The sequence below is a fragment of the Euleptes europaea genome, chromosome 1 (genome assembly GCF_029931775.1).
Source record: "Euleptes europaea isolate rEulEur1 chromosome 1, rEulEur1.hap1, whole genome shotgun sequence".
Classification (NCBI taxonomy): domain Eukaryota; kingdom Metazoa; phylum Chordata; class Lepidosauria; order Squamata; family Sphaerodactylidae; genus Euleptes; species Euleptes europaea.
The window spans coordinates 114,504,921-114,527,969 of NC_079312.1; the positions used below are offsets into that span (position 1 = coordinate 114,504,921).

Here is a 23,049-nt window from a genome sequence, read left to right on the forward strand (position 1 = left end):
TAGGCTTGTAAAATAGGCTTTACAAATATATACATATATGTGGATTAAAGCGTAGTTGCTAAGAACTAGTATACCTGGAACAATTCCACAGAAAAGGTTTTACCGCAGCCACTTGCCTGTCTTTGATTCTCCTTTGCCAGGTCAACTCTTATCTGTTCAGAAATCTTGACAGAAATCAGAGGTGATTGGAGGGGCTTCTGAATTCTGTAGATATACTGTATAGGGGAGCTGATGCAGTGCTAGTGTCTCTTTTGTTCTTAACAGCCCCTGTGAGAGAATGGGGCATGCCAGGCATTAGTTTCCCAGCTGAGGTAGAGGAAGAGCTCTCCTCAACTTAGACCAAAAACATAAGCCTAAAGGAATTATGTGGATATGATTTTGGGGAAGAGAACTTGAGGTAGACTTGAGTATTCCATTTGTGCTGGGGCTGAATGTGTGGCACTTGATGGGATTATGTTGCAAAAGCAGAAATTTATGGGATCTTTATTTTATCTTGCCTGCTTATGAGGCTCAGTGGCTAAAATACTGGGCTGGAATGTGGTGAAGCCCAGGTTCATATTTCCCTTAACTCTTCTACCTGAAAGGATTGTTGGGAGAGTTCCATGGAAGGAGATCAATCAGTTTCTTACCTTTTGAATAATATTGTCTTGCCCTATTTCTGAGACATCTGGCTGGCTGTTAAAACAACACTGGCCTAGATGAGTCTCTCTGACCCATCAAGGAAGTGAGTCAATGACTGCAGTGCAGAAAAGAAATAGGGACTATTTTGAAAACCGTGTTGCCTCTTTTTAGGTGATACTTTGACCTTCCTGAAAACCCATTTTGAGGACTTTGAATGAACACCCCCACTACTCTCAGACTGTCTGAGATGGCAAGTCCAGCTGTCAGCCCAGACTCTTCCTCCCATGATGCACTCTCTTCTGTTAACTCAATGCCTGCGTGCTCCCCCACGTCAGATTCTGAGAACCTGAGCCCAGATGAGCTGGAGCTACTGGCAAAGCTGGAAGAACAAAACAGGTGAGGGCTGGTCTGAATTTCCAGTACTGCTTTGTTACAGGCCAACAGGTAATACGTGTTCTATGTTGACCAAGTTGGATATAATATTGCCATATGCTATGCCCAGCACAGTATAACTGAAAAGAATGGCATACCTAATCCAGATTCTGACAATATTTTATATTGTAGGGAGCCTCTTTTAATAATACATTGGCACTGGTAACTATAGTCATGCCCAGAAGGTGAACTGGCTTTATGGGCTGATTGATACAGTGGGGTAGAAACTGAGTTCCCGGTAGACTTTCCAAAAGGCTTCATCCTGTGAGTCCATATGATCAAGATTTTATATTTGATGTTTGTTATGTTATGACCTATGGTTGCAACATTAAATTTGATTCCGTATCAAAAATATGATTAAGATACTATCAGCATATCTCATGTATAAGAAAAATATTTGGGGATGGGAGCTGAGGAAGGTCTACTCTAAGGCAGCCAAGAATATATAGACGTACTGTGGAATTTGGGGGCATTAATAATACCTTTGATATATGATAGCATTTTTCTGGCCCTCAACCAAGTTTTATTTACCTGTCCATTTTATCTTAGCTGCTTGAGCTGTAAGCAGCAAAGTGAGAAATAGGTGAAAAGTTAGCAATAGTTTTGTCCATATGTAATCAGGACTCCTTAGCTGAAGAATTCTACTATGCTGTATTTAGTGAACAGGTTTCCTTGTTTTTTATATACATAACATGACTTAAGCTCTATACAGAATAATTTGGCTGGGGAATTACACTAAAATACCTTGTAAAAGCAACAGAATCCAATTTGCTTCAATTTTCTCATCTAGTAGCTGAATGTAAATGCTCTCTTCTAAAGCAAGGGTTTAAATTAGAAGTGGAGAATCCAAGCAGTTTGCAAGAATGTTGGAAGATCTTTGCCACGCCTAACTAAGGACTGTTATACGTTCTTGGAGAGGCCCGTTTTGGTGATAGTTCTTGAAACCATAAATTAAACTAGGAAAGCACTGGTTTGGGTTTGAAGTATAATCGATTTATAGTGATAAGAATACTATTAACTGTGGTTGTCATCTTCTAGGCTTCTTGAGGCAGATTCCAAATCGATGCGTTCCATGAATGGTTCTCGAAGGAACAGTGGGTCCTCTTTAGTCTCCAGTTCTTCTGCCTCTTCCAATTTGAGCCATCTTGAGGAGGATACTTGGATCTTGTGGGGACGGATTGTCAATGAATGGGAAGAATGGCGGAAAAAGAAGGAAAAGCTGCTGAGGGTGAGGGACATGGGTGCCTTTGGAGACTGGTGTATTCCCTGTCCCATGCTTGAACAAACTTCCTATAATCTTTATTTCCAGCTCTGTATCCCTACATTGCAATAATAGCTAGAGTTTTTGACAATATGGGGAATTTAAAAACAGGCAGTATTAGAACATGTGCCTTTGTCAGGGGAAAGAAATAGAAGGAAAGAAAGAAGTACGCAGAAAGGTGTGGTGCAGTAATTGTGTAGAGGCAAGGAACTTGGTGGAAAACAGAAGTTCAGTCACAACTGCTGGCTGGTTAAAGTACCAAAAGCTCCAACACTTAAAGCAGCTGTTATTTGGGCTTCCAGAAGAACTTCCGAAACATATTCAAGAAAGTCCAGATTTAGAGGCTCTTTGGCATCAGTATGCTGTGATTGTGAGAACTTTATTTAGAACCGATTGCATCATATCTAGCCTATGCGCCAGCATTTTTCTTGGTGGTAGGAAGTGTGAAAAGGACAGGCTATGGAACTGTCCCATAATGCCATTTTCTTTAATGTTTTGACTTTCCTCAGGAGCTGATAAGAAAAGGAATCCCCCACCACTTCCGAGCCATTGTTTGGCAACTTCTGTGCAGTGCCACGGACATGCCTGTAAAGAATCAGTATTCAGAACTGCTGAAAATGTCCTCTCCTTGTGAAAAGCTGATCAGGAGGGACATTGCCAGGACGTACCCCGAGCATGAATTCTTCAAGGGGCAGGACAGCCTAGGCCAAGAAGTTCTCTTCAATGTCATGAAGGCAAGTAGGCATACCTGGTAAACTTGCATTGGCAGTTACTATTTATCCGAACAAATTTTTAAAATTAGAGGGCTTTTCATGAATTTTTGGCTCAGTTTCTGGTCAACTTTCTAGTTGATATGGTTCTTCCGAACTCTGATCTTGCTATGGCTGTTCTTAGCTCCTTGGTGTATAAAGTGGACTAGAATGGTAATGTATTGGGAAATGGCCTTGGAGATTGTAATTAAAACCGCATAGCTTGTCAGCTTTGAGTGGTGAGTGTGGGAGTAGAAGGTAGCTTATTTGAATAAATACCTTTATCCTTTTAAAGCTGTCATAGGGAGATGATCAAATAAAGGAAATTACAGGAAAAAAACAGAGGGAGTTGCAGAAACAGGGCTGATTTGCCACTTCAAATGCTTATAATTTCAATCTGAGCCGTTCAATGTAATTGGTTGTTCTTTCTGCCAGCCCCATTAATGGACTATGTAGAACTGCATAGAGAGCTGCTCACTTTCATAAGCAGTGAGTGGTCACTGATGATGTCTCAGTGTTCTTTGCACACTGCACTTGGCTCTTTCAATATTCAGAATTCTTGCATGAGTTCCAGAAGTCCTGTAGATGACCTCTTCCATTGCATGATGCTTTTTGAATTCTGTCACTTTGATGGGATCCACATTAAACTGGGTAGTCTGAAGGTGTCCAACATGCAGTGGTGTCCACAGCTGCCACACTATAACACATCTCTTCCTTGCTTCCCCCCATCAATTGCTGAAAGGCTGGTGGCAGTGGGATTTCACTGTGTGTTGGCCCACCTAGGCTATCTTCACACAACATGGAGATTGCAAAAGCACAGTGCCGTTAAAGAAAATAGCGGTTTGCTCTCTATTGAAAACTTGGTGGACATGCAGCTTATTCCTGGATGGGAGCGTTCTAGTGATGAGGGTGTGCTGAATTTTGCTGTGTCCTCTATGTCAGTAATACTGTTAGAATCCCTGAACAACAAAAGCTGACATCTGGGTCCTTCTCTTGTTGGCTCTTTAGAATCTTTATTCTGTGCTGAAGGGTCTTGTCCTGGCTGAGGTAATAAATCCTGGGGGACAGCATTGGATGCATGGTTTGCATCACTTTTTAATTTAGATACTCAATCATAAGGCTGCCTGGAGAGAGGTGGTTCTGTTTAGCTCCTTGCCTTTTATAATCAGGGATGGGAGGATGTTTACTCCTTTGCCGATCAAGCCAAGTCTTTAGCTGTAGAAGGAGCCTTATGATTGTGAGAAACTTAATATTATTGAATGGGGTCTGGATGGTGGGATATCCTCTAAAGGAAAGGGGGGTTATTCTCTGTAGTCTGAGGTCTTGAAAAATGAGTTCAGGGTTCTCTTTTTGAAGAAATTCTGTGGTTTGTACAACTGAAAGCTGCAGAGCTAATAACAACTGACTGCGGAGCAGTACTAAGTTCACCGTGTACTACACAGATACAGACTTCAGTTTGCCACTGAGTGTGCCCAGCTAGTGTTGTCTTACACATAGGAAACCTACGGTACTTCCCAGTGTTCAAATAAAATGTAGGGATCACACTGAATTATTTGAAAGGACAGGATAAAAATGAAATGAACACACTGAAATATGTGGAAAAAAACTCCTAAACTGTGTTTGGTGCATTGGCGTTCTGTTCCCCCCCCCCCCTAAATTCATGAAGACTTGACTGATTTCTTCAAAGAAGTAAGTTTTTTTTCCTTAGTGGCCATGCTGTTCCCTCTTCTAATAGTGTGTGTGTGTACATAGTTACTCCAGTCTAAGGTGGTTAAATTCAGTAGTCTTTGACTGGAGTAACTGTTCATAACATCGCACTGTAACTTGGTGATTTTTAATGATATTAAGGTGTACTGTTAATGCAACACCCTCCACTGAGGGTCTCAGTTACAACTGAATGGAAATGTTATGTATTAGCATGGAAAGAACTTGCTGCAGCTGAGATATTGCGGAGGTGTAGTGGTTCAGGGTATGCATACCTTCATCCTCTTAAGTGTTGTATACATGGGACATAAAGTTCTCAGTTCTACAAAAATAGACTATAGAGTTATGTTTCAGTTGTCATAGCCTTCAGGTACAGCAAGACAGTGTGAGGGTGGTGACTTTTCATAAATTTCTCAGTTCTTTGGTGCTTAGAAGCTGCATTCCGTTGCTCAGTTCCTCCTCCTTATTCCTTACTTCCCAAGCCAGGAGCACATAACTTGATTTCTTGTAGGCAGTAGAGATAACATCATAAACTGCATGTCTGTTCTCAGCCTTGAAAAGCTCTCATGTCCCAGTTTAATTATCTGCCACATGCCAGCTAATTCCTGAATGTCATAACTTTCCCCAAATATGCCTGCCCTAGGGCAAGTAGGAACTACTGTGCTTTCCCTTTTGGCGTGCTTCCATCGATATCCACTGAATTTTCCCTGAAATGCTTTCCTCCCATTAGTGTAAACAGGGCTTAAGTCCATCTGGGCTGTATACTCCTGCCCATCTTTCCCTCATAGTACTACACCAAATGCTTATCATGATTTATAATTTTTACATTTTCTAGATTTACCCCTTTCTTATTTGATACTTCTGTAGTAATGAGTTGGCTGCTGGCTGGTTGAACAAATCTCTTGAGTTTTATGATGGTGCCTCATGCTGCTCTCTTCATGGCTAGGTGTGAGCTCTATATAATGCTGATCTAGATGTTCCTTTGCTTAAGGTTCTGTCTCTTTCAGGCTTACTCTCTAGTGGACCGTGAGGTTGGATACTGCCAGGGCAGTGCGTTTATCGTTGGACTGCTTTTGATGCAGGTTTGTGTAACGTGAAGTCAAATGTCTATGCTACCAAAGTGCTAATTCCCCCCTCCAAAATTGTAAACTAGTTCTATTCTTTGTAAGATACTGACCATAAATCTGTTGGTTACTTGAGTGTTGCTATTAGTGTTTTGTTGAATGGCAGCAGATTTTACATATTGTTTTGGTAAAATAACTGCTGTGGTAGTATGCTTCTGATGCACTAAAGCTTTTCCTATATTCAGATCTTTTTAACAGAAGATAGTACTCAAAAAATCCCCAACGCCTAGATATATGTTGCTGGTGTTTATGAATCTGAATATTCATCCCATTGTAGCACTGAATTCTACGGACTTGATTTTTTTCTTGCCCAAGAGTATAGTTTGTAAGAGCATTAAATGTACAATTTAACTTTATTTCCTTGAACTAGAAAGGAAATATCAGATAGGCCTTTTGGAGGGTCTGTTCAAAATCCATTAATCACTGTTTTATATTCATATTTTGTATAAACATATTTATAGAATTTGGTAATGAGAGTGTAATTTCAAGATAAGTTGGTTACTTTAAACTGAACTATGACATTGTGTACATGCCAATATAAAATGGATAATTGACATGAGAGAAACATTGTGTGGAAAATTAATTATGGTTATGCTACTGCAAAGAAACTAACACTAGTTTATGTAACAATAAAATTACCTTGCCATGACAAGTAAAAAATGTTTCTTATATCAAGCTAATTGAAGTTCGTTTGCACTGTGTATGTAGCTTGTAACAGTAGCATTTTAAATAGTTAAGATACTTTTTTGCACACTCCTGTCACGTGATGACTGTTACAGTCTCTATCAATGTAGAATTCATAGCTGGATCTTATTGTAAAGCATCTTCAGATATTGTTTCTTGATACAGAAGAATTTTGCTTTCATCCCTCAGTGGGCTTTGGAGAAGCTGACGCAACTATCTTATCTGACTCTAGATGCCGGAGGAAGAGGCTTTCTGTGTGTTTGTACGGCTGATGCAGGAATACAGGTTACGAGAGCTGTTCAAACCCACCATGGCCGAGCTGGGACTCTGCATCTACCAGTTTGAGTACATGCTTCAGGTAAATGAGTACAGGTCTGGAAGCAATTCACAGGTCTTGGGTTTCAAGATGTGATTAATTGCTTATATTAGATATTTACTTTGTGCATAATTTCCCTTGCCTCTTACAAATGCTGAAGGCTAAAGTACAAGAGCATGTTGCTTTGGGGAGAAGTTAGTTTACGCCAAATAGAGGGGTCTCCTTTTATTGGGGGAAATTAGCTTGAGACTTGTAGAGCTTTGCAAGAGGTTGGCGCGGGGATCTTTGAACCAAATTTTGTGGGGATGAGCGCACCAGTGGAAAAGGTTCCAGTATCGAAGCTTTTTATAAACTTTTAAGAGTTTTATTAAAGAATAATCAAAATCGTTTGCACATTAACATAAAACACACAAATTCCGATATGCACACAGAACTAAGAAAGCAAAGGTATGAGGGGGTGGACACAAGGATTAGAAGTTCCCAGGGGAAAGTATATTTACCGTTCTGGGGAGCAAAGTCCAGATAGAGGCAGCTGGGTGGAGACGAGTATTGACCAGCACTACTCACAAGGAAAAGAAAACTCCACACGCAAGTACAGTGGTTTACGTTTTGGATCCAGGGAAAACGCAAGCAATTTGCTGTATCAAACTGGGTGATATTTATATCCAAAAGAGAAGTTGGAGGTATGGTTTCACTACACTAGGCAATGCCTCGTAATAGCCTGAAATTGCCAGCGGATAAAAGGTTTGATTGCTCTTGACGAGATTAGGAGTAGGAAGGAGAAAAGAACAGGAGATGAGGTAGATCAGAAACAGTTCCAAGGTACTCTTGGGCTAAGTACCCCATAGCATTGACTATCAAGTTTGAGATGATGGCGAAGTCTGGGAAACTATCTTCCAGTGTGAGTCAGAAGGCTTGGCTTGAGACTTGGTGAGTTTATTTGTGTCCATCCTGAGGCTCTGAATGGAGTTCTGTTTCTGATGAGATTTAGCAAGGTGTGCCTTATCTGCTGCAGGAGAGAGCTAAATAAATCCTGAAGGAGTCTGCCTATTGTTCTTTTGTTTTCCAAGTTATGCCAGATGTTCTCCCAAGGCTTGGTAAACAAGCCTGAACTTGTCTAGTCAGCTTCTGTAGCTTGGCACACAAGATGGATTCCAGGAGACCCCTTTTTGTCTCTGGCTGTACAGCAGTGCTCCCGCCCTGCACACTTGCTCCCGTCCTGAACACCTTGCCTGGTGAACCAGGGTAGCCTACGGCTGCCAGGATACCACAACAGTTAGGGATGTCAGTTTTTATGTCTTACCTTTAGAAGTCTCCTTGGACAAAGCTCTGGATTCTCAGTATGTTGGAGGGAGGCTGGAATCTCCTGCGATTGTAAGGACTGTGTCCTGTGCCTTTTCAGGAGCAGCTGCCTGAACTGAACATCCACTTCCGTTCCCAGAGCTTCTTAACATCTATGTATGCTTCGTCTTGGTTTCTCACACTCTTCCTCACCACATTTCCACTACCTGTGGCCACTCGAGTGTTTGATATCTTCATGTATGAGGTAAAGTATTTGATCTAAACCTGGGAGTGGGGCACAGAGTGGAAGAAAGGAGCAGGACCTTTTTTGTTGACTCAATATTAGAAATTAAATTTTCAGGAAGGTTTGAAGCCATGGGGAAAAAGCTGTTATTTCTGGGGGGGGGGATTTAGAGAGAAATACGTTCTTACCAAGCCTATTCTTCTGAATTAACATAAATTCCTAATGTATGCTAAGTATTTTTATTTATGAAAATAAAACTATGTAAGGATACATAAGAGAGCCGCAAAGTGCTAGACCTTGTGCTGTCTTAGCACACATTTTTGATATCTGAGAGGAAGGAAAAAAGTTAACAGAAAACAAACGTGGTAGTTTGAACAGTTACCCTCAATAGTAACATCATACTTGTATACACAGAATACTAAAAACGTTAGTCTATTCAGCTGAATACCGTACATATTATACAAATATTAATTGTGGACAAGAAAGTCCAATTCAGGCAAACACATAACAGCATCAGAAGAGTGGTCCATGTAGTCCAGCATATGATTTCACACAGTGACACTCTAGTTGCCCTGAACGGCCCAAACAAAATATAGGATAGAGGCCGAGGCCCTAGAACATAAGACATAAGAAAAGCCATGCTGGATCAGACCAAGGCCCATCGAGTCCAGCAGTCTGTTCACACAGTGGCCAACCAGGTGCCTCTAGGAAGCCACAAACAAGACAACTGCAGCAGCACTATCCTGCCTTTGTTCCACAGCACCAAATATAATAGGCATGCTCCTCTGATCCTGGAGAGAATAGGTATGCATCATGACTAGTATCCATTTTAACTAGTATATATTAATACCCCCCTCCTCCATGAATATGCCTTCCCCTCCTGCTGCCTCCCAGCACTGGTATTCAGAGGCTTACTGCCTCTGTAGATGAAGGCTCCCTTCAGTCACCATGGCCCTTGATATACCTCCATGAATCTGTACCTCAGGTAGCCGGCTCAAGGTTGACTCAGCCTTCCGCCCTTCAGAGGTCGGTAAAATGAGTACCCAGCTTACTGGGGGTAAACGGAAGATGACTGGGGAAGGCACTGGCAAACCAGCCCATAAAAAAACAAAGTCTGCCTAGTAAACGTCGGGATGTGACGTCATCCCATGGGTCAGGAATGACCCGGTGTTTGCAGAAGGGACCTTTTTACTTACTTAAAATCTATCTCGTAACATTTTGTAGTATAAAGTGGTATATGTATCTATAGGGAATGGCAAAAAATATTTTAAATCTTACTGAAAACAAACTGATTTCCTCTCAGTTCCAGTCTGCTATTAAATAACCTGAACTGTGAGCAGGAAGTCAGCAGAAATAACTATTAAAAGTTGGATGAGTAGGGCAAATTCCAGGGCAGATCACCCTGGCACTATAAATTGCTCTGACAGCAGTCAGTGGTGCTTCTGCAGATACGCTGGCTGGCCAAGTGGATTCCCAGAGCTGCCTGTCAGATGAGCTGTCTGGTGAACCAGACACTCCCTGGATTATGTGCACAGTTAGATAAGTGACTTCGTGGGAAAAGCCAATTATCCTTCCCTCTTTATAAGGGGGAGTCTCCAGCCTCATTTGCTTTCTCTTTTAGCGTAGGAAATGGCTGATTTGACATCTGCTCAAAATCTATCAAATACCCTTTGGGACGGAGTCCGGCTTAAACTCTGACTTCTTGCAGGGATTGGAGATAATCTTCCGTGTCGGGATGGCTCTTCTGCAGTTCAATCAGGCTGAACTTGTGCAGCTGGACATGGAGGGGATGTCACAGGTCAGCTCTACAGTGCACTGTGGGACTGGAGGTAGACTTGTTAGATGTTACTAGATACAAATGTTTCAGTCTCTGCTTCAGACTTCTGCGCTGAAGTGGAGGTGAGTGGGAGGGAAAATGGAAATCCCAGCTGGTTGAGATCTGGTCTTGGAATATAGTACATTTTTCGAAGATCAGTCCATAATTAATTTAGGCCAAGTTGGTCTCTGAAGGCAAAGGCTCATTTCCCAAATGATGATGTTGTGTTGTGTTTTTTTTAAAGTCTGGCTCTCATTTTGTTTGGTCGACTCTGCTTTTTAGCTCAGTTTGTCTTGAGGTTCTTTCAGCCTTCATTTTACCACCAGGGTTTGGGAAGAACCTTTTCCACCCAACCCCAAGTATTAGAGATACGAAGACGCCCTCTCAGTCATTGCCTATTGGATTTTTGTTTGAGAAAGGTAGTTGGATGTGTCTCCATCATTATGTGGCTGAATGTAAATATTATACTTGCTAATGGTGCAGTCTGGCTACCAGGCCCACCAGGCATCCACAAATTGTGGTTGTACTTGATAGCTAGCTAGTATTTTCTACTAGCCAGTTGCAAATCCAGTCCTCTCACAATATTACCTATAAAAACAAGAAGATTCCTAGACTAATCAGACCTTATGCCAACTGTGTTTATAAGAAGGAAAACAATTATTTAAACTTTAAACAATTAAGATTTTTACCTTCAGTGCTGACATATTTACTTGGAATAAGCCCTATTAAACTGATGGACTTATAAGTAAATATGCCTATGATCAGACTGAATATCACTGACACCCCCAGCTACTGAGTTTGAAAAGGTATTTAGTAGAAATCACTAGTTGAGTTATGAATGCAAGTAAAACTGGTTACAATGCTTAGACTTGGGTCCCATCCCCAAGATATCTCTTTATGTATATGCAAATTATGGAAAGATCTGAAATACAGACCACTTCTGGTCCCAAGCAGTCTGGATAAGGAATACTCAACCTGTATATGCAGAAATACTGAAGGATTAAAAAGCCAGCAAAAAATATTTTTACTGCATTATCTTAGTATGTCTTAAAATTCTTCTTAACTGGTCCCAGTTTTTTCCCCCATGGGTGATAGGAGAATATAATGTAGTCACGTATCCTACAGTTGGGTGGGAATGAATTAGTTGAGTTCACAAAGAAGGATTTTGTGAGACCACAAAGAAGTAGTCTGTGAGACATTGGTATTTTCCAACTACTTTAGTGAAATTTCATCACAACAAGCTTTTCCATCTGAGCCTGTTAAGACCGATGCTGTGGTGTATAGACCTAATACTTTTGCCATTCTGAGATGAGGTACCATTGCTCAGAGTGTGTGGCTGTGTGTAGATTGAAGAGGGAGATAAGAGGTATATAGTAGCAATGACTTGAGAAAGATGGTCGCTAGAAGGAGGAGGAGCCTGTTCTGACATTCTGTTGCCTTGCTTTTTGTATGTGCACAGTCCTCTAGATGGGGAAGGGTTAATGCTGAAAAATGCTTTTAACCAGCAATAATGAATGTGGTGCTTCCCCCCCCCTTTCTTGCAGAGGAGGCTCGATCTTAATGGTGTAGACTGGGGGTGTCAAACATAAGGCCCGGGGACTGGATCCGGCCCCTTGAGAACTCTTATCTGGCCCACAAGCCAGCCGAGGCAGCCACCCCCCCCCCTCAATCTGGGGTGGGGAGGCATGGCCCGACCCGACCAAGTGACATTTATGTCATATCCGGCCCTTGTAACAATTGGCTTCGATACCCCTGGTGTAGACCGTGTAACTAGCTAGGAGCTGGACCCAGATATTGGTCATCGGAAGGAGCATGTCTGAAGAAAAGCTGGTTGCTCCTGTGCTTTCCTTTTTTTTTTTTTTAATTAGTTGCCTTAGAGTGAGAGTGATTGAGGGGAAGTGTAGGGCAATAGAGCAGGACATCAGAAAAGGGTTCTGCAGGTAGGGGAGTGTGTCCTAGATTCATCCTGAATTAAGTATTGCCTTTTTCCCCCCCACAGTATTTCCAGAAAGTGATTCCTCATCAGTTTGACAGCTGTCCTGATAAGCTGATCTTTAAGGCCTACCAGGTCAAGTACAATCCTAAAAAAATGAAAAGGTGGGTTTTTTTTAAGCTTTCCTCTTTCACGGGATAATGTTGCAGACTCCTGAGCTAGGCAAAACGGGTGGGATGGATCAGCTACAGTGAGGGGGGGAAAGTATTTGATCCCTTGCTGAATATGCCCGTTTGCCCTCTGACGAAGAAATGACCAGTCCATAATTTTAATGGTAGGTTTATTGTAGCTGTGAGAGACAGAATAACAACGGGAAAACCCCCAGAAACCCAGAAGACAAAAGTCAGAGATTGATGTGCATTATAATGAGTGAAATAAGTATTTGATCCCCTATCAACCAGCCAGGTTAGAGTTAGGGTTCTGCTGTCAATACATCAGAAGCAATCAATACATCAGATTCCAAACTAGCCACCATGACCAAGACCAAAGAGCTGTCCAAGGATGTCAGGGACAAGATTGCAGACCTGCACAAGGCTGGACTGGGCTACAAGACTACTGCCAAGCAGCTTGGTGAGAAGGTGACAACCCTAACCCTAACTGTCAACCTCCCTCGGTCTGGGGCTCCATGCAAGATCTCATCTCATGTTGCAATGATCATGAGAACTGTGATGAAGCAGCCCAGAACTACATGGGGGGAACTTGTCAATGATCTCAGGGCAGCTGGGACCATAGTCACCATGAAAACAGTTGGTAACACACTACGCCGTGAAGGTCTGAGATCTTGCAGAGCCCGCAAGGTCCCCTTGCTCAAGACAGCACATGTACAGGCCCGTCTGCAGTTTGCCAATGCACATCTGAATGACCCAGAGGAGAACTGGGTGAAAGTGTTGCGGTCAGATGAGACCAAAATTGAGCTCTTTGGCATCAACTCAACTCGCCGTGTTTGGAGGAGGAGGAATGCTGCCTACGACCCCAAGAACACCATCCCCACCGTCAAACATGGAGGGGGACATATTATGCTTTGGGGGTGTTTTTCGGCTAAGGGGACAGGACACCTTCACCGCATCGAAGGGACGATGGACGGGACCATGTATCGTCAAATCTTGGGTGAGCACCTCCTTCCCTCAGCCAGGGCATTGAAAATGGGTTGAGGATGGGTATTCCAGCATGACAATGACCCAAAGCACATGGCCAAGGCAACAAAGGAGTGGCTCAAGAAGAAGCACATTAAGGTCCTGGAGTGGCCTAGCCAGTCTCCAGACCTTAATCCCATCAAAAATCTGTGGAGGGAGCTGAAGGTTCACATCAGCCTCGAAATCTTACTGACTTGGAGAGGATCTGCAAAGAGGAGTGGGACAAAATACCTCCTGAGATGTGTGCAAACCTGGTGGCCACCTACAAGAAACTTCTGACCTCTGTAATTGCCAACAAGGGTTTTGCCACCAAGTACTAAGTCATATTTTGCAAAGGGATCAAATTCACTCATTATAATGCACATCAATCTCTGATTTTTGTCTTCTGGGTTTCTGGGGGTTTCCTGTTGTAGCTGTGAGAGACAGAATAACAATAAACCTACCATTAAAATTATGGACTGGTCATTTCTTCGTCAGATGGCAAACGGGCAAATTTAGCAGGGGATCAAATACTTTTTCCCCTCACTGTAACTACTCATGCTTTCTGTTTACTAGGGTTGGATAGGAAGATTCACCAACAGCGGCATCAGAGGGGCTTCTCTTGTCAGAAGGGTTTTCTTTAACTGATGGCTGATAGGAGCTGCCGTCTTCTAACCGGATAGTTTGAAGAAAGCATCTGTGCCATGACTGAAACCTGGGATTCCAGACACAGCTGCAGAGTCAGTAGCATCCACACGTTGTGAATCTTAGATTCACAGATTATTCCAGATACTAAATGAGGCTGCTTCCACACAGCAACACTTGTCTGTGTACTTTCTGTTAATCATCAAAGCATCCACACAGTAACTGTCTCTTAACTTTCCTTGGTTCAGTCCCCCAGGGCCACTGTTTCCCTACTCCACCACCTGAAGGGCTTTTTCAGACTTTAAAAAAAAATCCGTAGTGGACATATAGCAACATTATATATAGCAATTATATATAACAATATATAGCAACATTAAGATACTGCAGTAAAATGTAAATTAACAATTAAAAATAAGACTGTTCCTCCCCTGCCCGAGTCACAAGATCGCCTGAATACTCAGTCTTAGGCATGGTCATTATATTATGCATCCCCCATTAACTTTTAATCCCTCTATGCATAATTAAATCATAATTGGGCATCACTAAATCATAGCTTAAGAAAATCATGTATGTGGCCAATCAGGAAAACCATTACTTCTGCTTAAGCAATATTAATTGTCCAACCCATGTGGGTGATGGGAGGAAAACACAGCTGGAGAACTCCTGCTATCAGCCTCCTAAAAAAGAACCATATCTGATTTATGTCTTAACTTGGCACACTTCTGAAAGTGGTGTCCCGACAACTAATGTCCCAAATTCTTACTGGTAATAAATACTTCTGTCAAATGGGGCTATTTTATTGGCTCCTAAGAAACCACTGCGCAGCCAGGATTATTGATATATTTGATCATGCTTGAAATGTAGGAAGGTGGCCTAAAATCATTTGAGTAAAATTAGATGATACTCAAGGTTATATTAAACATTCCAGACCAAAGTGGGACAGAGAGAAATCTATTGCTCTTGGGTGTGTATGAGGATATTGCTGGAATTGTTACTGTGCTTCAAAGCATCTGAAAAATTAGCTCAAAGAGTTCTCTGTGTAGTTTTTTTAAAAAACAAACTACAAAACCCACCCTGTGAAAATTCTATGGCCAGAGAATACTGGTGACAATCAGGGGGAAATATTTTTGTCCAGTTTCTGGAGGACTGCTTAGAGGCAGCAGGGTTGGTCATGGGTTCCTGTCCTCTTTGAGGAGGAGGCAGATGACAAACAGCTATAGATATCAGGTGGGTGTGCTTGGGATCATATTTTATCACGAGCGTCCTTTTTGTGACTTTACTGCCCGGAGTTGTATGGTTAAGTTCAGTGCCTAAATTCCTCCAAGCCCTCTAAGATTTATGTAAATTATTTCTGGCTCTTATCTCAATTTCTACTTTTCTCCTGACTTCTGTGAAAGGTAGTCTGAGACTCAGAGCTTGGGGTTTGTCTCACTTTTGTTATTGATCAGGTCTAGTACATAGTGCAATCTATGTAAAGAAAGCCTGAGAAAGTTTGGGTCCTTCTTGTACAAATGTGGGCAGGAAGAGAAACTAAGGTGTTCCCCCCCCCATAAGTTAAACCTAGCTGCCAGAAACAAGTCTTTATCATGCCATGTGGCATTGGGAGGTTAAAAGGGGCCAGGGTGAGCCCTTCCCCTCACTCATAGCAGCCTTTCTGAGATGTGATGCTGTGTTCTCAGAGCAGGTTGTTTCAGCAAGCTCAGACGTCTATCAGGAGGATAACACTATTCTTTAAGGGTGATGAATATTCATTCAATTAAAAGTTTTTTGTTCCCTCTTTGCCACCATGTACCTCAGAGCAGTTCACATTATCCTTCAAAAATACCACACTTAGACCACTGACAAACAACTGGAGGGCAGATTTTTCACTGTCATCTCCTTTGTGATAGCAAAGAGTAAAATATTCCCCCCCTTTTCCATAAATAAGGTCCAGGCTTACACTCAGCAGACATATACAACAATCTGTGTAAGACTAGGGCTTCATCCATTCACGTTCAATAGAGATCCTGGCAATTTCTCCCCTCCCTATGATGGCCTCAACAGTAACAGTTAGAAGCAGTCCTCAACATGAACTGGAGTCCGGGTACAACGGAGTACCTGCCAACTTCCCTCTGCACCCACTGATAACCATGATCTGAAATCTCAGCCAGTTAATGTATCAAGAGAGGGGTCCTGGGTAATTTTTAAAAACCTTATGAATCAGGGTACTGGATACAGTTGTAAAGAGCTAAAAACTGAGTATGACTAGGGGTCAAACATGTTACCTACTAAAGGATGCAGTTGAATGTACCCACTAGAGGATGCAGTGCACGTTTCTCCCCACCTGTTTGTAATAAAGTGAAATGCTGCAAGCGGAATCAACTTTAGTTGGTTCACAGGCATCCAGTCACCTGTAATGTTGTCTCTGGTATGCTTAGCAGCAAGGACGTTTGGGATGGTATGATGCTGGCACTGACTGCTGGCAATTCTAAGCTTTGCATGATAGGTAGGACGCTGGTAAATCTGTTTAAATCCAAATCACCTGCATTTTCTGGATTCTTGTTTAGCCAACATCAAGAAAATGCAGGGGAAACACATGGGGGTGCGGAGAGTGAGGCGATCTCTGATGGTCAGAAAATCTAAGCATAATCAGAGGAAAGGCCCGAAGTAGTGGGTGGGGTGACTGCAAGGAAATAGCCATGCATAAAAAGTCATAGAAAGCAGGGGTGGAATGGGGGGGTCCAATTTACAGAGTGAAGGGGCCATGCTGCCATGAGGAGCTGAAGTCCATTGTCTGAATCCTTTTCTCTCAGCCAGGCTCCAGTACCTTCAACTGTCCTGGCTGGGAGTGAAGTATCTGTGGGGAAAGTACTGTGAAATAGTGGAAGAGTTCAGTTTACCTCACTGTGTGCCCTTAAATTGAACTGTAATCTTCCGCGCAGCTTTTTATGTAATTGGAGAAGATCTGAGCTGGACCTAGTGCCGTAATATCCTGCTTGATCCTTAGGGATATGTCCAAACGAGGGATTTTCTGTAAGGAGAAGCAGGATCAACTGCTTTTCTTCTGTTACAGACTAGAGAAGGAGTACACTGCAATCAAAAACAGAGAGATGGAAGAGCAGATTGAAATCAAGGTAAACCCTCCATGTTCTCTCATTCCTGTGCTCTATGTCTCAGCAATATGGAATAAAAGTTATGTGAGCCCCCATGGTTCTTTTCTCAAGGTAGTACATCAGTTTGTTGCCTGTGTACTTTGGAGGCAAAGTCTTTAAAGTCTGTCATCTGAAGGTCAATCTGTGTTGGTCAGTCTTCACACCATGCAGGTCTCTGTTTTGCATCACTTTCTGACTGTATATCTTGATGTGGTAGTGCTTCTTCTTATCTGTTGTGGTTAGTGCGCTGTTCTTAAAATGCTGCAGTGTCCTCTGTCCTTTTTTGTTTTGTTTTTTACAGTTCAGGCAAAAAGCCAAGTGGTCATTTATCTCAAGTGCTTTGTGGAATGGAATCTATTTTGGAAACATAAGGAATTTCCTGTTGTTGAACTGTAGATCCGGCCCAGAAGGGGAGGAGGGGGTACTTCTACCATCCCAGTTATTCATGCAGCCGGTTGTGCAGATGGCTCTTGCTCATTCCTCAGGATTTCAGCCTCGCCTCCCGTGCTGGATGTTGAAAGCTCACGCTTGCCCATTAGGACCCCCTGCTAATTCTGATCTTGCTTACAGAGGCTTCGTACTGAGAACCGCCTTTTGAAACAACGAATTGAGACCCTGGAGAAGGTGAGGAGTGTACCCAGCCGCATGAGGATCCACTTCCTCCGCTTCCAGACCACTTTGGCTACCAAAAATGAAGCTTTGCACAGCCAAAAGTCCCAGTTGACTATAAACACTACTCAGAGTGCCAGTCACTAACCACTATAGAGTTCTCGTAGGGGTTGTTGTAGGAAGTTTACTAGAAACCCCAGTGAATAAGAGTACATTCTCAAGGGCAGTGCTACTCAGCTCTGTGACCCTATTTCTACTTTAGTGGCCGTCATCCTGGACACTCTGTAAAGGGGGAAAAGCTGCAAATATTGCAGTAAACAAATAAGTTACACTAGCCTAGCGGCTTGAATAGAAGTGATGCTTACTGGATAGTCAGAGTTAGCCTGCTCTGTGGTTAACTTGGTTGTGCAGCAGTGGAATGATATAGCTGGTTTTCAGCCATGCTGTACTGTATACCTCAAATGACCTTGATGTTTACGTTTAATATTAAACATTTTACAAGAAAATGCAGTCTATCTTTGACCTTATTTTGATACTAGGGTGCCTACTGATAATCTATACGATCTTGGGGGGTTGCCCGAGAGACAGTGCATCAGGGTGGTCTGCCGCATCCTAATAGTTGGCTGTTTGCATGTTCTGCACCTGCTCTAGATCTTTAAGCAACACAAATGTGACCTCTGAAATGTAGCAATGGTTTCCATTGCCTTCATGGGTGATGTACAATCAAATAAGACTGCTTTGTAGCAGTTGCAGAATTGGGCAGAGGTAATACAATAGATGCTCCAGGTGGAATCCATATTTGTTTACCTGCCCTTATCACATGTATGCCTGTAAACAGAATGCTGCTGATCTGGGACTGCTCTGGAATGGAAGCTTTCTTCTTGGGATCTGTGGGGATCTTTTCTGTCCTGTGCTTCTAGCTATAGCAAGAGTGCTTGTGTGACCTTGCTGTTGTGTCTTTTTTTCTTTTTTCCTTCCTTCCTTGTCTGGATTCTCCTCTTCTGTGTCTCCTGTAGGAGAGTGCTGCCTTGGCAGATAGATTGATCCAGGTATGGTACACCCTTTTAAATTTCCAGTTCTTCTTTCTTGGTATTCCATTTCATTCATGTCCAGAAAAAAACCACTTGTAATCATGACCTTCTACAGTTCTTCAGTTTGCTTGGCATATCCATCCAGAAGGGAAAACATTAACCCGTATTGGTTCTTGAGCTGTGTTTAACTTTACAGGTGCTCTTAAAGGCCTATACACTTAAAATTGTATTGTTTAGATGAGGGCTTCTTAAGACTTTTTCCACTTGCAACCCCTTTTTGCCCGAGAAATTTTTATGCGACCCCGGGTATATAGGTATATAAAATAGGTATACAAATCCAACATTTACTGATAATAAATCATAAAGAAACCTTTTACTGTTGCCAAATTTTTTGCAACCCCCACATTCAGTTACGCGGCCTCATATGGGGTAGCAACCTACAGTTTCAGAAGCTTTAGTTTAGATCAGGGGGTGTCAAACATAAGGCCTGTGGGCCGGATCCATCCCCTTGAGAGCTCTTATCCTGCCCTTGAGCCAGCCTTGCCAGCACCCCCCCCCCCACTCTCGATCTGGGCTGGCGAGGCATGGCCCGGCCCGACCAAGTGTCATTTATGTCATATCCGGCCCTCATAACAATTGAGCTCAACACCCCTGGTTTAGATTGTATGGCATGTGATAAGGTTGATGCTACAATCCTGTTTTATATTACCAAAGGAGTAAACTTAATTTAGCTTATGACTTTCCATGTCACTGTTAACATCCCAGCTGCCCAATTAGCCTGAGCTCGTCAGAGCTTGTGTGTTAAGCAGGGTCAGCTACAGTCAGTACTTGGATGGGAGACCACTGATGAATACTGGGGTTGCTTTATGGAGGAAGGCAGAGGCAATCCACTTCTGTCCCTGTCTTGCCTTGAATGCCCCATGGTCGGGGGTTGCCATGAGTCATTGAGACTCGATGGCACCTTCGTTATTAACACCATTGAGTTTCTGGCTCCTGGCTTGCTAAATATTTAATTGAGGGCAAGAACTCTCTGTGCAGTGATGAAGCCAGTTACGTTTTGGTTGTTTTTATCTGATTTTACAATATAGCCCTCTATGATTTCAGTATTTTGTGACAACACAGATCTGGTACTCTGGGGAAGGGGTGGAGAGGAAGGAACACGGCACTCCGCAGTTTCTGTTTCAAATGTCTCGCCTAATGCAGGATGAAATGTGACGTGATTTACTAACCGAGAGCACTTCCACACAGGAAATCTTATGCAGGCATCCAATGTGACAGTCCATCTGGCATAGCTTTGGAAGAAATAAAGGTTTATTAACACTGAAAGATTTCGAAAGGTTTCAAAGTGTCTCTGACAATGGTGGACTGGGAACGCAGATCTTGTAAAGTCCCTACTCTAGGACCTTCAAGCATGAATTTTTGCAAACCACAGCTATACAACTATATCTCTCGAGAGGACAATTTTGTACTATACTAAGTGTTGCCTTCAAGTTTTGCAGGGAAATATATGGGATAATAAATCCTGTATTCAAAAAGCATTCTAAAAAATATTACAGATCTCCTTAATGGTTTGCTGTGATGCAACTAACAGTTTTGTACTCGTCAGTTCAAGGATGTGTAGTAGGTTATGTTGAGCAGTAAGAGCCGCATGTCTCTGAGCCCACCTTACCTTGGTTCTCAAAGTACAGGTCGAGTATCCTTTATCCGGATTGCTTGGGACCAGTAGTAGTCCGTATTTCGGAACTTTCTGTATTTTGGTATACTTTGGAATTTTTGCAAGAACATAATGAGATATCTTGGTGGTGGGAGACAAGTCTAAACAAGAAATTAATTTATGTTTTATATATACTTTATACACATAGCCGGAATGTAATTTTAAACAATATGTGTACATTGGTCAATGGCACTGCTGAGGCCCTATGAGTAATGCCTGTATGCCGGCTCAAAACGTTCGGTTTTTGGATCAGTTTGGATATTGGATGTCCAGATAAGGGATATTCAACCTGTACAACATTCATGGTTGTATGTTGCCTTAGGGATCTGCAGCTAGCTTATTCAAGTATCATCCTGGACTGACCTGGCCCGTTCCTCTGCACTGAAATATTTCTGTGAAGCTTAGTTTCAATTCAGTAGCCAATATGCAGATGTAACATAAGGAAGCTAATATTGATGAAAGTGCTAACAGCTTCTTTTCTAATGGTAAAAAAGACCTAAGTATATTTTGAGCAGAAGCTTTCAACAGGGCCAGAAATTGTCTGTGGCATTATTCTCATTCAGTTACCATATGTGCATGAAAATAATGCGAGAGTTGGATTCTTTCCTGTTGAAGAGCTTTGCTGTGGTTGGTGAGGTAATAAATGCTTTAAAATACCGTTTGGCTCTGTTCTTTTGGCAGTGTCCCGAGCAATCCCCCAGGGAACATTTACTGTACAAACAGATAGCTGTTCAATGTTAGTTGTTGAACAAGTTAAGCTAACACGGAACATTTCTTACCAAAGAAGCAGGAGCTGCTGAGGTAATTCTGAAAAAGGTCTAGCTGAGCAATTAGGAACCAAGTTCTTTTCACTTGAGAAAGCAAAGTCTCCAACAGCACAATCCTCTTCTAGTCATGCCAAGACTATTGACTAAAGTTGGCCTCTGAGTAAAAACATGCATAGGATTGGGTGGGAAAGATCTTGAAGGTTTCAAAGGAGTACTACCAAATGTAAAACTAAGAACTTCAGAAGTGCCAGGCATGTAAAACAGAGTTGTCCAACATACAGGCTGTGGGCTGGATCCGGTCCCTTGAGAGCTCTCATCCAGCCCGCAAACCAGCTGAGGCAGCCACCCCCCCCCCCAATCTCGATCTGGCTGGCGAGCCCACCGCAGGCTTGCCGGCCAAAGCAGCCACACACACACACACACTGTTGATGTGGGCTGGTGAGGCATGGTCCCGCCTGACCAAGAGTCATTTATGTCATATCTGTCCCTTGTGACAAATGAATTTGACACCCCAAATGTAAGACATTTAGTGCATCTCTTTTCCACACAGCGTAAAGCAGGCAGCAGCGAAGATTCCCAGTTGTATTAATCATCCTGATATCCTGTACTTAGAATTATTGTAGTCTCTCACAGGTCACTTTCACTTATATCATTACGCTTCCAGTTAAGTTCATGGGTTTCTTAATTCTCTCAGTATTTTAAGATTTCCATATAACTGAATTCTTCCCATGAAACAATTGACAAATTCTATCTATACTGCAAAAACATGCAATACTAGGCTGAGGAATGTTTTCCTGTGAGCTCTTTTGGTGCAAATAAAATGGAGGAGGGGAAGAAGAGACCTCCGGAATACTCTTTTATCTGTTTTGAATCTCTCAAATATTTATCAAAATATCCCTCTTCTCAGAGTTTGCATTTTTCTTAACGCCTGTTTGTTGGCGGCCGTATTCACTCCACTCCTGCTTCAGCAGCTGGGGGGCACTTTAAAACTGACTTTGTCCCACGTGGTGTCAGCTAGCCAATTCTGGTTGGCTTTCTAGCAGCACTAACATCATACAGCCAATCTGAAGGAAAAACAACACTGAAGCAGCAACCAGTTGGGGAGGGGAGGAATCTGCTTTATTGTGTATGTGTGCACATAAACCTCCCAAAGGAACCCTCAAATCGCTGGCAGTTGAATGGTGGGTGGAGGGGGTTTTCAAGTGACGCTGCTTCATGTTTCAGCTCCACTAGCCTGTCCGAGGGAGGGATCCATGAGGACTTGTGAGGGGCATCTCATTTTCAGTTCTTTCACTATTTTTTTCTTTCCCTTCCCTTAGCCTATCTCCCTTTCCTGTTTGCTTCTCTCCTACCCACCCATCAGCCAACCTACCTATATCTGCTTCCATGTCTTCAGCTTTCCCTTCTTCTCTCCCCTGGCTGACTGCCCAAGAAAACTGTGGCCCAGTAGTGTGGTGGGAAACCCACAAGGACTTGTGGAAGGCACTTCCCCTTGTATCCCCCCCCCCATTAAAGCCTCCTGGCAATTTCAATATCGTTCATCCTTCTTTCCTTCATCAACTTCATCTTTCCACCCATCAACTTACCTTAGAGCTGCACATTTTTAGCTATATTGATAATTATTTACTCCATTTATACCCCACCTTTCTGCACAGTGGGGGACCCAAAGCAGCTCCTATCATTCCTCTTGCCTCCCTTTTATCCTTTCAACAACCTTGTGAGAAAGGGTAGGGTGAGAATGTGTAACTGGCCCAAGGTTTCCCAGTGGGCTTCCATGGCAGAATGGTGACCTGGGTCTCCCAGATTCTAGTATGA

At 42.6% G+C, this 23,049-nt stretch overlaps 1 protein-coding gene across 1 annotated transcript in view; it reads left to right on the forward strand.

The window, feature by feature from the left end:
• The first annotated feature begins 796 nt into the window (after positions 1–796).
• Positions 797–23,049, forward strand: part of EVI5L (ecotropic viral integration site 5 like) — a 41,548-nt gene continuing 19,295 nt past the window's right edge. The window contains exons 1-11 of the mRNA XM_056863127.1: positions 797–1,017; positions 2,092–2,281; positions 2,824–3,048; positions 5,775–5,849; positions 6,808–6,933; positions 8,294–8,437; positions 10,125–10,214; positions 12,232–12,329; positions 17,035–17,095; positions 17,684–17,737; positions 18,739–18,771. Of these exons, the coding sequence (XP_056719105.1) occupies positions 836–1,017; positions 2,092–2,281; positions 2,824–3,048; positions 5,775–5,849; positions 6,808–6,933; positions 8,294–8,437; positions 10,125–10,214; positions 12,232–12,329; positions 17,035–17,095; positions 17,684–17,737; positions 18,739–18,771 (1,278 nt within the window). The 5' untranslated portion in view covers positions 797–835. The remainder of the gene's footprint in view (positions 1,018–2,091; positions 2,282–2,823; positions 3,049–5,774; positions 5,850–6,807; positions 6,934–8,293; positions 8,438–10,124; positions 10,215–12,231; positions 12,330–17,034; positions 17,096–17,683; positions 17,738–18,738; positions 18,772–23,049) is intronic.